The sequence below is a fragment of the Lindgomyces ingoldianus genome (genome assembly GCF_010093535.1).
Source record: "Lindgomyces ingoldianus strain ATCC 200398 unplaced genomic scaffold BDR25scaffold_38, whole genome shotgun sequence".
NCBI lineage: Eukaryota > Fungi > Ascomycota > Dothideomycetes > Pleosporales > Lindgomycetaceae > Lindgomyces > Lindgomyces ingoldianus.
This window is the reverse complement of record NW_022985199.1, coordinates 20,061-33,605: the sequence shown is the minus strand read 5'-3', so window position 1 is coordinate 33,605 and position 13,545 is coordinate 20,061. Positions and strand designations below refer to the sequence as shown.

General features: G+C 51.7%; 5 protein-coding genes across 5 annotated transcripts; 2 read left to right on the top strand and 3 right to left on the bottom strand.

Moving 5' to 3' along the window:
* Positions 1 to 454: 454 nt before the first annotated feature.
* Positions 455 to 1,638, top strand: BDR25DRAFT_378572 (uncharacterized protein; the record flags this gene model as incomplete). Its single annotated transcript, XM_033697555.1, has 3 exons — positions 455 to 797; positions 847 to 1,114; positions 1,171 to 1,638. The coding sequence occupies exons 1-3, from the start codon at positions 622 to 624 to the stop codon at positions 1,636 to 1,638; spliced, it is 912 nt and encodes a 303-aa protein (XP_033542249.1). The 5' UTR covers positions 455 to 621.
* Positions 1,639 to 2,122: 484 nt separating this feature from the next.
* Positions 2,123 to 4,850, top strand: BDR25DRAFT_318286 (uncharacterized protein; the record flags this gene model as incomplete). The annotated part of the gene is made up of 2 exons (XM_033691736.1): positions 2,123 to 3,211; positions 3,267 to 4,850. The coding sequence occupies 2 exons, from the start codon at positions 2,123 to 2,125 to the stop codon at positions 4,848 to 4,850; spliced, it is 2,673 nt and encodes an 890-aa protein (XP_033542248.1).
* Positions 4,851 to 5,745: 895 nt separating this feature from the next.
* BDR25DRAFT_294894 (zf-UBP-domain-containing protein) lies at positions 5,746 to 8,042 on the bottom strand (the record flags this gene model as incomplete). The annotated part of the gene is made up of 2 exons (XM_033688813.1): positions 7,101 to 8,042; positions 5,746 to 7,044 (listed from the first exon to the last, which is right to left on the bottom strand). Exons 1-2 carry the CDS (start codon positions 7,947 to 7,949, stop codon positions 5,746 to 5,748), a joined length of 2,148 nt encoding a protein of 715 aa, XP_033542247.1. The 5' UTR covers positions 7,950 to 8,042.
* A 201-nt stretch (positions 8,043 to 8,243) lies between these two features.
* On the bottom strand, positions 8,244 to 12,563 carry BDR25DRAFT_306568 (WD40 repeat-like protein). Its single transcript, XM_033690650.1, has 3 exons — positions 11,743 to 12,563; positions 8,850 to 11,633; positions 8,244 to 8,795 (listed from the first exon to the last, which is right to left on the bottom strand). Exons 1-3 carry the CDS (start codon positions 12,064 to 12,066, stop codon positions 8,670 to 8,672), a joined length of 3,234 nt encoding a protein of 1,077 aa, XP_033542246.1. The 5' UTR covers positions 12,067 to 12,563; the 3' UTR covers positions 8,244 to 8,669.
* Positions 12,564 to 12,731: 168 nt separating this feature from the next.
* BDR25DRAFT_378566 (uncharacterized protein) lies at positions 12,732 to 13,395 on the bottom strand (the record flags this gene model as incomplete). Its single annotated transcript, XM_033697554.1, has 3 exons — positions 12,732 to 12,962; positions 13,069 to 13,254; positions 13,318 to 13,395. The coding sequence occupies 3 exons, from the start codon at positions 13,393 to 13,395 to the stop codon at positions 12,732 to 12,734; spliced, it is 495 nt and encodes a 164-aa protein (XP_033542245.1).
* Positions 13,396 to 13,545: the final 150 nt, after the last annotated feature.

The following is a 13,545-nucleotide window of genomic DNA, read 5'->3' as shown; positions in this document are numbered from 1 at the left end:
AACATCCGAGCGTTTTGTCTTAGCCCTATTAATATGGAAATCCATGACTACTAGGTAGAGTACCTACATTGGGGTCACACGCGAATGCACGCGTCCAAGGACACCTAGGCCGCAACTCTTCTACGTAGTACAGCATGTTGTGTACACATGCCAATTGTCTCACAGCTCGTCCAGTACTGAGCCTCTGCTCTCAACTTCGGCACTCTTACTGTCTGTACCATGTGGGCGTCAACCCTTAAGAAGTCCTCGTCGACGAGCTAATCCGTTGCAGGATCTACTAAATCGCACTATTTTATGCAATCGAAGCCCAAAGATGGAAAACGGCCTTTCCTTCAGTTAGCGTTTTCATTTCACCAGAAACCTGATGCCTCGATTTCGCAAGCTAAGAGTGCCTCCACCGAAACTAGCCAGGTACGAAGACCTTCGCGCGTACACCTTTGGCTTTGTCTCTAGCCCTCGATCGAGGCAAACACTGAAGCCAAAGGACGTTAGGCAGAATATCGAATTGCTCATGTCCTCTCATGCAATGCTCTCGGCCTACATATAAAACGAGCAAGGACATCCACATTCTTCGTTATGAGCAGCTGAGCGATACCTGCAGCACAAACGACAGACTTCAAGATGGGGTTCCTTTCACTTGCTACGTTTCTGCTTTTTACACTCTGTTTTGCCCAAGAATGCTTCCAAGATAACTGCCTTCGAGCAGTCGGCGGGACGCGACGAGGACCAAATCACCCTGCTACGGGAACCAGCAATTGCATGAACTACATGACAACCTCAGTCCTAGTGGACCCAATGTATGAATACAGAGCAAAACTTAGAAGCCCATAATTAACCGTAATCTAGCATCATCACCACAACTGTTACCGTCCCATCGACATTGACGGTAGTCCCACCATGCTCTACGACTTCTGGTTCATCCTTTACTACCGTTAGCACGACCGCTTCTCCTAACAAGAAACGAGATCCAGTTCCTCAAGTTTCAACTATCACAGCTATTATAACGCATGGAAGCATCCCGTTCTACGCTACAAGTGCCTGCACGGACGAACATTACTCGAGTGCCTGTTCTTGCCTGGGTGTCACTCCCGCATTCATTACCACTACAAGCGCTGTATGTTGCTTTAAAACTGTGCATTTCCGCGAACCTTCACTGACTTGAAACAATAGACTATAATACGTACTGTAACTTTGATTATCACGCGCTCAACCGTTATGCCTTGCACAACACTGGCCACCCGAAAAACCACCTCCATATCGTCGACCCCGGTTACGTCGCTAAATTCAACAACCTCAGTTCCTGATAGCTCTATGTCTTCAACGACCTCAACCTACAATATCACGTTAACCAAAGGCACCTCAACTTCAACGACGGTGATCACTTTAACTGCTCCGACACAGGGCACAGGTACTGGTTCATCTGGTACATCTCCTCTGTCGACAATATCCACTTCAAGATGCACGACGACCTCTGGGTATACGACAAGGCCTCCGTATGCAAATAGCACTACATCCACCACACAATATACAGGGCCAACTTTTACGACATCGACGACTACATCACTGAATGTGACGAGCAGCATATTCAACCGACGGAGGGGTTTGGCAGCTGGTGACCGTTTGATGTTTGAGGCTTGAGAGTAAATGGTTTATGTTGTCGTTCAAAATGGGGAGAGGGGAGGATAGGAGGAGAACTGGGAGATTATATAGCTGGGAGAGGAGCAGCATTTGAGATAGGCATTTTCTAGTAAAATCTGAGTCAACTATCGCGATTGAGCCTCGAATTAATATGAGGAGGTAATAAACTTCCAGCAAAGTCGGTGCCAACTAGATCATTGCCGTGATCCTTATGATGCAAGAGTGAGTGGGGAGGGGTTAGTTATGAGGGTCGGTGCTAGTGTGCATTGGGCTAGGGCATCCATTTTGGTTGCTCTGGAAACGGCCGTATGTTTGCGCTTGGCAACGAACCGGGAACGACCATCGTGCCCCAACCCCAACACTTCCTTCTATATTACCTTTCGCCTTTCTATTATAGCCAAAACACCTTCTTCTATTTCTTACTTTAGGGGTGTGCCCTGGAGCCCCGGTCTCTGTTTCCCGATCTTCATTCCTGAAGGCTTCAATGGCGGCGACCAGTGCGGCAGTTGACCAGCGGGGTCATCGCCGGAACAAGTCGTCTTCGGTCCTCAAGTCTATTATTGTGCCAAAGAACCACAGGCGTTCGCCGTCCGATGGCACCACGCTAAGCAATCCGACGCCATTGCTGCTGCCAGACCATCCGCGCAGCCAAGTTCGATCTGCAGCCCGGACGCAGAATATTCCTAGCAACCCGTCGACGCCGCGCAAGTCTCAGGAAGTGAAGCAAAGCCCTGCCAAGGGACTTCACAAGAAGACCCTCAGCACAGTGTCCCTGCGATCGCTGGGAAAGGATAAGGATAGAGACACGATGAAGGGGAAGCAGTCAAGAGAGCCGAGCCGGGTAAGGGAAGAGACGAGGGTAGCAGAGAAGCCAAAGAAGACAAAGTCTTCTACCAACCTCGCTGCCATGTTCCAGAAGGCCAAGTCGCCCAAGGCTGGAAAGCGAACGCCCACACAGAAAGACAAGGAGAACACGACGCCGCCCAGCTCCTCCAATGCTGCTGCTCCGGTCCAGACTCCCATCTGGGCTCAGTTCAGCAGCCAGCCCTTCCAGGAAGTCACTACAACCAGCAAGGTCCCTCTCAACGACCGGCGAAGTATTGAGCAGGAAATCCGCCTCTATACCCCGGCTGACTACTCCCCCTCCAAACAGCGCAACTTCTTCGACTATGGTCAGCCCTCGCTGCAGAAGCGGCCAGTCATCAAAGAGCGACCGAAGTCCACGATCCTGTCTACCAGTGCGTCTGCCACCTCTTTGTTCGAGACACTCTCACGAAAGATGAATAATGACAGAGTTCCACTTTCGGACTCAAGGGGGAACGAGGGGCGGTCAAACGGTGCCTCTCCTCCGAAGGGCGCTACAACACGAAGCATGTTAAAGCGCACTAGCTCCGATGGCCACAAATCCAAAGAGAGGACGACGGCGAAGCAACAACCCAGTCCGCCGAAGAAGGGCAATCGAGTCATGGCTGCCGTCGCTGCTTTTAACGGAAGAAATAGGGAGCCACAGGCTGGTACGCCACAAGTCAAACTCGACCGGAAAATCGTCGAGGCCGAGTTTGAAGCTGTTCTAGTAAGCCATCTTCTCTACCTAACTTTGTCAAATAGTATTGATAGGTGGTCCATAGGAATCGAGGAACATCCCGCAACACCAACGAGCCCAAATGCGAACTCTCAAACTCGAGGTCAAGGCCGACTTTGTCCGCACTCACAAACTCGATACTCCACAGTCAGGCTCTCGGGCAACATCAGCGCATTCCTCGGTCGGTGGAACTACCGGAAAGAAATCAACAAAGTCGACTCTGAGCAGGTCCGCTAAATCTCGGGAAGACTCGGATGGAGAAGAGGTCGCACCATTAGAGGCTACTACCTTGGAGACCTCTTCTAAGCGTAGTCGACCACGAAGCAGAACGTTTACATTCAGCAAGGGTGACTCGCCCCTAAAGAAGCAAAAGGCCGAGGCTGCTTTGAACGAGAGAAAGTCGTCCAAGCCGAATCCGATCCCGAAGTCTCCTTCCTCAAGATCGCTCATCTCCAATGGATCCCAACGGTCCATCTCAAAGGGTCAAAAGGCCACCACGCCTGATGAGTTTGTGACATATATGCAAAAGACCCAGAAACCGCAGCAGGTGGAGGTAGGGAAACTCCACAAGCTTCGACTTCTCCTTCGCAACGAGACCGTGGAGTGGGTTGATGACTTTATGAAAGAGGGCGGAATGAGTGAATTGGTCAGTCTACTCCATCGGATCATGGAGGTTGAGTGGCGCGAAGACCATGAAGACCAATTACTCCACGAAGTCCTCCGGTGTCTTAAGGGTCTCTGCACAACCGACTCAGCCCTTAAACAACTTGCGGAGATTGCACCCACGCTTTTCCCTGCCTTGCTTGCGATGTTGTTTGATGAGGAACACAAAGGACCTAGCGATTTCACTACCCGCGAACTTATAGTTCAGCTCCTCTTCGCTCACCTCTCTGCCGCGTCGGAGCTTGATCTACCTTCTCGGGCCACTGAACTTCTGAAGTATCTCAAGGATCCCGTCAAAGAGAAGCACTCGTCAACCGTTCCTTTCATTCTCCAAATGCACCAACCCCGTCCATACCAGGTATGGTGCAAAGAGATAACCAACGTCACCAAAGAAGTTTTTTGGATCTTCATTCACCATCTTAATGTCATTCCACTACCCCAAACACCTACCAGCGCTGAACCAAAGTCATACACGAAGACTCACTTCCCTGGCCCTCGAGCTATTGTGCCTGCTGCTCCTTATGTCGGTGGAGTTGAGTGGGATGCCACCAACTACATAGCCACTCACCTGGACCTCCTAAATGCTCTCATCGCCAGTCTCCCGACCAAGGACTCCCGCAATACCCTCCGCAACGAATTCAAAGTCTCCGGGTTTGAGAAACTGATGGGCCATCTTCGGGCCTGTAATCCAAAGTACTACGGCGCTGTTCACGATGCGGTAAAGCTGTGGATTGCCGCTGCATCAGAAGACGGATGGGATGTTAAGCCTGTCCGCATGGGTCCTAGTGATGGTAAGCCTCCAGGAAGCCCGGTCAAGAGCCCCAGCAAGAGCCCGAAGAAAGTTGAGAAAGCTCCACAAATCCAAGCGCCTAAGATGGATCTGGGGTTTGACCTAAATTTAGATATGAAGTTTGAGAAGGAGGTTGGGGTGGTGGGAAAGAAAGAGAAGGATGATGATTGGATTTGACAAGCAAGTACAACTCCGCTTCTGAATTTCGGCATCTTGTTTCAAGTGGTTAGACTTCTCTCGACTAACTATCGGCCTTATATTCGACATGGTTGCAGTACCCCTTGATTGGTTGTTCCAGCTTGAATACCGGCTTTCCAGAGTTGCCTGATTGAATTGAACGAGTGAGTATTTGGATTCCACCACTTGGCTGTCCTTGGGACTACGAGATTCCATGAATGCGTTGGAATAACGAAGATTGTCTTGGAGTCGGCTTATCATCGTCAAGATTGTGCCCATATGGTTTCGTCTTGCTTAATGACTTTCAATCCAGGTATTTTGGCTGGATATAATGTTGGATAGGCGAATGGGATCGGTGTTAATCGGCGCTGGATTTCCTTCATTTTCTTTTCCTTTCTTCTCCGACTGATGGACTGGCTACAACACCGTCTAGGGTCGTTTTTGTTGTGGTGGTGGTAATGACTGACGATTTCTAACGGCTATGCGGCTACGAAACAAATATTTGCTGGCAAGGCAGACAACAAAGATGGCGGGCTTATGCATAAATGTCTCTGAAACCTTATTTTTGGGTGTATAGTATTTCTGGGGTTGAGGGGAGAATTATGATCCGGGTTTCATTGTTATATGCTTTTGTGAATGGTGGTGATGGTGATGGTGATGGTGGTTGAAACTGAGGAATGAATGCACAGAGTAATTGATTGACGGAGTAGTTGAACTTGTACTGGTCTGTCTAGGGTATCTCATTTAAAGAATGCCATTTCTCTTGGTCCCCCTGAAACGCCTAAAAGATACATGACAGCGAGCAATACCCACTGTCTAGTATCTAGTCCGTTGCTACCACCTAATTTAAACGGACCCGAGACTCCAATGCCATGCCACCTATACAGGCGTATATCTACAACTTCTTCCCCTTCCCCTTCCTCCTCCCCTTTTTCTCTTCTTTCCCCACCTCCACATACCCACTCTCTACCTCCCCCTCCTGTAACCCCATGATCTCATTCCCCTGCATCTCCCTCAGCTTCTCCTGCCCGCTAATAAAAAAACTCAAGTCCCGATTTTGTTCCTCAAGCTCCACTTTCTGCTTCTCCGCCTCCTTCAGCTTGCTTTCCGCATCTTCCGCCTTCTTTTCCAAAAACGTGATTCTTGTCATCAACGCTTCGTTCATCGTCTGCTCCTCTTGATACTGCTTCGTCAATTTCCTGGCTAGTTCACTCGCGTGCGTAGCACGGTTCGCTTGTCTCCCAACGTCCTTTTCCAGCGCCTTGATCGCCGCTTGTGCTTCGTCGTACTGGGCTTGCAAACTCGACAGTTCCTGTGACAGCAAGGTGACAGAGCGCGCGGCTTCATCAGCGTGGGAAGCGGCTTTCGCGGCTTTGTCTGCTGCGCGCTCGACTTGTTCTTCAAAGTATGCGCGTTGGGATTCGAGTTGCGAGGTTAGGAGGTATGTGTATTCTATGCCCATGTTGTCGAGTTTCTCGCGCGGGACGGAGTCGGATGCGTAGCCTGTCATAGAATTCGGATGGGGATGCATCTGGGTGCTAGCTGGTAGATCCACGAGTTTCCCATCGGCTTTGTTCTGGATAAGCCGGTGGACATAACCATCGCCCGCGTAGTCCCAGACATGTTGGGTGACGACGTCCATAGCGTAGGTATGGGACGTAGCTTCATAGTGCGCGAAAGCGTGCGCGGAGTCATAGCGCCCACAACCGATGTTTCCGCAGATCAGACAGATCCAGAGGTTGGCTGTGGAGCCGCAAACGGAGCATTCGTTTTCGGGCGCATCGCCATCGAGGCTACCGCCGCGGAGGATGAGCGAGTCGTTTTGCGTGTACCGGCATACGGGACATCCGCTGCCGCGCCATTTTTCTAGACAGGCGCAGTGGAAGACATGTTGGCATAGGATTGTGAGGAGCCCGGTTGTTTCGTCCATGCGCTCGAGACATACGGGGCAGGTGGGGAGTTCGACTAGGGAGGGGGTTGGGGGTGCAAGGGGTTTGGCCGTGAGGGTGGAAGGTGCAAGGGAGGGAGGGTCTACGGGCGAGGAGACGCTGGAGGGGAGGGGGGCAGTGGGTTGCTTTGTTGGAGCTGGGGTGAAGGGGTCGTTTGTGAGGTCCGGATAGCTGGAAGGGTCGTGGTTGGAGTCTGCGGTTTGGAAGCTTATGGATTTGACGAAGACGACATGGCAGTACTCAGGCTTGGGGGGGAGGCGTAAGTTCCCATACTCAAGAGAGAAGAGAAGAGAGGACTTACTTCCATGCTATTAAAGGCCTTCCCATTCCACTGCTTTCTCCAATCCCTCGCTCTCTTCGCGTCCCTAAATTTCATCAACACCATGTACTTGTTCGCGCGGCTCGTCCGAATAAGTCTGAAATGGCTAACATCCTCCCTCGTGCGCTCACCCACAAACCCTAAGAAATCCGACGGCGTCATATACGAAGGCACCGCCAGGATACACAGCGTCGTGCAATCCTCCTCGTTGAAGTCCTGGCTAGCACTTCCCACCACTCCCACATCATCATACAACCCTGGTGTTTCTTGGCCATCGCGATACAGATGCACAACGCCCCACCCAACCTCCGTATCCTTCAGGTCCGACGGCATAAACTTCCCCTTAGTCGCCAGACCCCCCGAATTCGACGCATGGGACGGTTGCTTGAGGCTCTTCGCTCGCGGCCTGTTGAGATCGTCGCCTACGTCCGGGTTCATGTCGATGCTCTGGATGGAGACGGTGTCGAACCTCCAGTCCTTAGGCGCAAAGCTCTTAGTCCTCCTGTGCGTAGGTCTCGTCTCCGGCTTGTTCACAGGCACTGGGCTGTCGTGGTGCTCTGAGAATGAAGCTCGCGTGCGCTGACTGAAGCGTCTCGCTGCTGGTGGCCGTTCGCGGGGGCTTGGGAGATGGCCAACGTCGCTACTTGAGGCAGCAGACTTTATGGCCGAGAAGGTGCTCGTTGGCGGGGCGAAAGAGGCCCAGGAAACAGTGTGGTGGTCGGGCAGCTCTGACTGGAAGATATCAGTTTGCGGAGGCGGCGTGAAGGTCGTCGTCGGTGAGGAGCGCAATGGGTAGAGCTCAAAGGTAATGTGGAAGAAGTAGGCTGGCATTAGGGGAGGGGGCACCAGCTGCAATGCGTGTTTGCAGCCAGTGTGAAAGGTTAGACTTGGACTGAAAGTTGCTCAAATACAGAAGCCTGTGAGCAGTTTGTGTTGGGCCTATTTCAAGGCTTCGGCTTGTAGCGATGGTGGAGGGGCACAGTGGCGCATGCTCTCAACGATTCCGCATGTGCACCCCAAGATTAGTTACAAACACAATAACGGTAACGGAGGGTACACTCCATCTATTTAACGGGAGAGTTGTAGCTGTTGCTTTGATTTGGAACAAAAGGAGTTTGGGAAATGTTTTGATTCGTTCGCTCTATCCATCATCCCATGAATCCATGGAACAGAAAAAAACCCTGCTTGGAAATTCATCCGAAGACTGCTCCAAGAAGCAACCTGAAAGCAGGTAGGGAATCAAGCGCCTTAATCATGCAATGTAAACCTCCCTATCAGAAAACGCCATAGTCAACCTATATATACTGCATGATACACCGTCATATGTAAAGGATTAATGCCAATGGCCCGCTGCCCCATCTGGGAAGCAACGAGAAAAAACAGAACTTTGCCACCCATGTGACTTGTCATGCTGGTTCCTGAAATACTCAGGGCATCCGCCTAAGGCCGTTCGATCGTAAAGATATTCGGAAATCGTGTAAGGGGTATTGCTTTTAAACCATACTCAGAATATGTGCAATCGTGAATCTTCTCCAAAGATCTGGTGGACCACTACGCAGGATCAACCTCGATAATGTCCTCCACGTCTTCTGTTTCATGCCCTTTTGAATTAACGACAATCCGGCGTCCTCGCTGATCAGGAGGAACGCCGTCGCGTGCAGCACCGAAGTCCAGGACCTATGAGCACAATTAGCAATGATCAGGCGCATTCTAGTTGCAACGAGATCTTACCTCGATGTAGGTCATGTTGTTCCGCTGAACAGCGGCCACGCATCGTCGTTCGTTGAATTTGACCTGCCACACTCCACTCAGGTCTGTCAATAGATCTTTTACAAATTCGCCTGTCTTAACATTCCACATCTTCAATGTGCGATCTGACCCAGAAATGACCTTTTGACCATCATGTTGGAAGCAGGTAATGGCACCAGTGTGTGCGCAGAGTGTGCTCCTGCACTGACCGTTTTCAGGATCCCAGATGCGCAATGTCGAATCGGCTGCGGCAGAAACAAGCCGTTCATGGCTCAAGTCTAACAGACCAACAAGTGAGGTGTGGCCTTCCAAGTTGAATAGGCATTGCCCAGTTTCGAGGGACCAGACTTTGACTAGGTTGTCCATCGAACCACTGATACAGCGGCTGCGCACATGATCCAACACAACACTATAAACCTTTTGAGAATGGCCTTGGAGTCGATGCAAAACATCTCCCGTTGAGATCTTCCAGACACGCACAGTGCAATCATAACTGCCGCTCACAAGGGTGTCGCCATGTGCAGCAATTGCACGCACAGAGTGGTGATGTCCGGTTAAGGCCCGGATGAAGTAGGGATTGTCGTGGTCATTAGCAGGGGGTCCAGCCTGCATAATGCTTCTCTCGCCTGCTTGGGGAAGCTTCCACACGCGTAGGGTTGAATCCCGCGAGCCGGTAATAATCAGAGGCTCCTTCGGCATCATGATCGGTTGCCCATCAATCGTCTCGCCAATCTGTGTAGGCTTGAGGATCACAAGACAGCGGACTGTAGACGTGTGGCCTTGGAAGACTTGTGTGCACTTGCCTCGCTCAATGTCCCACACGCGTACGGAACGGTCAGTCGACCCAGACACCAAAGTATTGCCTTCGTACTGCAGAGCCCACACGCCGCCTTCGTGGCCCTCGAGACGACTGCGCAAAGCTCCTGTCTTAGTGTCGTAGACATTGATATTGGTATCGTCACTTCCGGTGAGAATCTTGTCTGTGTCGAATTGAAGGCAGGTGACAACATGGCGTTGATGGGCGCGGAACGCGATATGTTTCGGCCTTGTGTCCTCTTCCATCCAGCTCTTTCGGATGAGGTGATGTCTCTGGTATAGGGATTTGAAAAGATGCATGCTCCGCAGGCTTAGTAAACCAATATTAGGACTCGGTATAGCTGCTGCTGCAACTTCTGCAATGGCAATTGGTCCATGTTGGAGTCCGGCAGCCCTCGCGAACAATGGTGCTTGGGATTTGGACGTGGATGGACCCTTTTTGCGTAATTTCTTGGACGTTCCATGCTTGCTAGTTGCCTTCCTTTTAGGTCGTCCCGACGACGATCTTAGCACTGCTCCCTCGCCGTCAATATTATTTCCAAGAACGCTCGAACCAGAAGAACCTGGAGAGTTCTCACTATCGGATTTAGTGTTATAGGTAGTAAGTCGAAGGTCACGCTCGAAGCTCTCTGATGAATGTGGATACTGCCACCCCCATCCCTCTTTTACTGCACGCTCTAGCTCACCATCGGGTAGGCTGTAGCCATCTTTCTCCAAGAGTTCTTTCCAAGCCGTCTCGTCTGTATCGATGATATGTCTCCACCTCCTTGACACTTGTGCAGCGCTGCACATACTCTTGACGTCTAGGTATTTAATGATATTCAAGCTTAGTTCGAGGGGAAGCAATCCAATGAAGTCACACTTCAATGCTGGGTTCACAACGTCCGCGACGAAATGGAGGGTGGGCTTTGTGCATCTGCGGAGGAGCTGATACATGACATATGTCTTCATCTTTTCCGGCATCGCATCAAATGAATCTAGCATGGTCGGAATGTCCATCACTGTAGGCGTTAGTAGCTGGGGATTTGGGCTTATTCCACCATGCATTTGCGGCAACTCAATCCTCCTTGAGTTTGGAGAGAGACCGTGTCTGTGCATACCAATGGAGTTCTGAGATATGTCAAGGCTCGAGACTTCGTTGGAATCATCATCCCCATCATCTCCAAGGAAAGATGCTCCCATGGTAGGTTGCTGTGCAAGAGTAGCAGCTGCGGTGATCGGTGACAAGCTGGGGCTTGGTAAGCTGGCATCTTGTGCAGAAACTGTGTCTAGTGGGGTTGGCCTTCCGGCTTGTGGGAAAGCACTGTCGTTGGTGGTGAACGGCCCGATGGGCTCCAAGTCAGTCTCGGCAATAGGTGGCGTGGCAGAAATGCCCGGACCGTCCAACACAGAAGTACAATATGTGGTTTCATGGGACGAAGGTTGACTGCCCGTTGGTAATGCACCAAACAATTCTCCTTGCCCTGTGTTGGATGGCCCTGGGAAGGACTGCTGCAGCCGCCATGGACCAGGAATGGGTTGTCGCTGGCCCTGCTGCGATGATGACCTTAGGTTTGCTCTTCTTGGGCCGATTCTCGCCTCTGGAATTTTGAAGAAGCCGGAACTGCCTGCATCCGTATCTGGGGTAGCGGGAACACCTTCGTCCATCTCCTCGGGTGTGAAGGTTGAACCAATCTGTGAATTATTTCCCATTTTCAAATCGTGACCAAAAGCCCGTGGTCTCTTGTTGCGTTGCCGGTGGTAGCTGGCAATTTCCGCAGCCTCGGCGATCGACGGTGGGGATGATGACCGTTTCCTTCGACCCGATACTGGTCGTTTTGCTGTGTGAAGAGTGGTGGAATGTGAGTGTGGTGCTCGGCTCGGCGTGGTGAATCCAGGGGGACCCTCGAACGATTCTACTGTCCTGATCTTCCCGTTCGAGGTGAGAAGGTCATCGTGGAGGGATTTATGCTAGAAGAAACGTAGTGTGTCAGCCCGAGCTCGTCTTCAGATTGTTATTCCATGTTGGAATGATGTTCGCAATGAGTTTGGTTCCAACACCGCATATCAGTAAGCGTACCTCTTGCACTTTCTCCTCAATGTTGTTGGCCTCTTCAAAGCATGCCTGAAGACCATCGATGTCAAAAGCAAACTTCCGGATCGATTCGGGGGCTGGGGTATGAGCAAGAGGGTATTCCTTCGAGTCCCTCTCTTTCAGGCTTCGCGGGGCTTTCATCAGCATCGGAGGGAGCGACGTCGTGGTCGTGGTAGTAGTTGTGACTACAGTTGTACGAGTGGCTTTGGCGAAGGAAAGCTGTCCAAAGGTGCTGTAGGGATCCATGACTTGCTGTTGCACGGTCTTTGATCCGGGGTCGCAGCTGTTGGCTGGTGGGACCGAGGCCATCTTGCACCACCGTGTCGTTGGAGTAAACGCACAGCGGGGTTGGGCCTCTGCCACAGACGCAGCTGCTGAAGTTGACTCGTGAACCAGTTCACTGCCAGCGGACCAAGTGAAGCATCCACTGAAAAGGTGTAAAGGGAGGAGGTCCTGGGGCCAGGACACGCAAGGATGGCACGGCGGAGGGGGGCGTGGGAAGAGCTACACGAACTCAGACAACCATGAGCTGGACCAAACCCTGCTACAAGGTAGCCGGAAGGGAAGTCGGGTGCAGGTGGTGGGCGGTGTGATCGAGGGCCTCGGGCAGTCACCGACGGCGAACAGCGAGATTAGGAGAAGGTGCAAGTGAAAACGAGAGAGGCAAAAATACAGGCCGTGGAGTGGAGTCTACGCCGCACGCCTACAAACACGCAGTCGAACCAGAGAGGGGAGCGTCGTCGAGGCGTCCTGTGCTGTCGGGGAGTAAGGGCAGGTTAGTGAGGTGGTGTTGGTGGGGAAGCACTCGGAGAGGGAGGAAGAAAGCACGCTTCGGCTACAAATCACGCTTGTCCGCCATTTATTTTCATCGACCTCTCAGCCACTTCTTTGCGCGCCCCCAGCAATCTCTCTTCGTGCACGGCGCGTCAGGCCTTAAGAGGCATTACTAAAACCACGGCTGCAAGTGTTTCATCTCACTCAAAGTTCACATCCCTTTTGCATCGCCGTCTGCTTGCTCTCAGAACGCATTTAGCTTTGCAGCGTGCAGCCTCCTCCATTAATGCTCCTACTATAGCTGCAGAGGCAGGTAAGAGGCAGAAGGTGTATTGCATAGCACGGCCGAGGTTCCCTTTCTGGCCTCGTTGCAGCTTTTGTGCGTCTTTGCCGGGCCGTGTTCGAATCTGACGGCGGGAGGCAATATGCGTCTAGTGGTGGCGATAGCTGGGATGCCGGACTCTATCCACTACCACCGCATTGATGGGTTTTCGGCCGATGCATGCTTGTATGTATGAGAGCAACTAACAAACTCACGGGAGCGAATGTAAACCGGGGATATAGAGCGCATTTCGTTGGGGTCTTGGTGCTGAGGAGCAATTTGCCGCAGCTATCTCGACTTTGCGTTTCGATATTACGACAGCTCTGTCCACCAATCACTTCGTCCAGTTTTGAAGGCCACTTCGTCGCTCTATGAAGTCTTATGTTTCTGGCTCCCACATGCTATCACTCAATCATAATTCATCTCTTTGCTCTGATGAAGGCCACATGTCCATATCGGACTACCTCGGGTGCGTGGGGTGCAGGATGGCCTTCGGGCGTGCTTCCTGGAAGGCACGCAGGTCCTCGAGTGACCTTAGACATGCGAAAGATTGTGAAGAACACTGCAAGGGGTGGATCGATTGAAAGGCAGTCATGGCACTGGCCAGTTGCGCAGCTTTACTCCAACCTCCGTTCGTGGAAGAACCCTCTCGTGTGATTTCCTTCATTTAATGGACTTTTGGAGGATCTCCG

Bases quoted from the DNA above. Each gene is read 5' to 3' on its own strand.
- BDR25DRAFT_306568 (XM_033690650.1), bottom strand. From the start codon at position 12,066: ATGGCCTCGGTCCCACCAGCCAACAGCTGCGACCCCGGATCAAAGACC. The intron at 11,634-11,742 runs GTACGCTTACTG...CGTTTCTTCTAG, and splicing joins TTGAGGAGAAAGTGCAAGAG to CATAAATCCCTCCACGATGA. The intron at 8,796-8,849 runs GTAAGATCTCGT...TTGTGCTCATAG, and splicing joins ACAACATGACCTACATCGAG to GTCCTGGACTTCGGTGCTGC.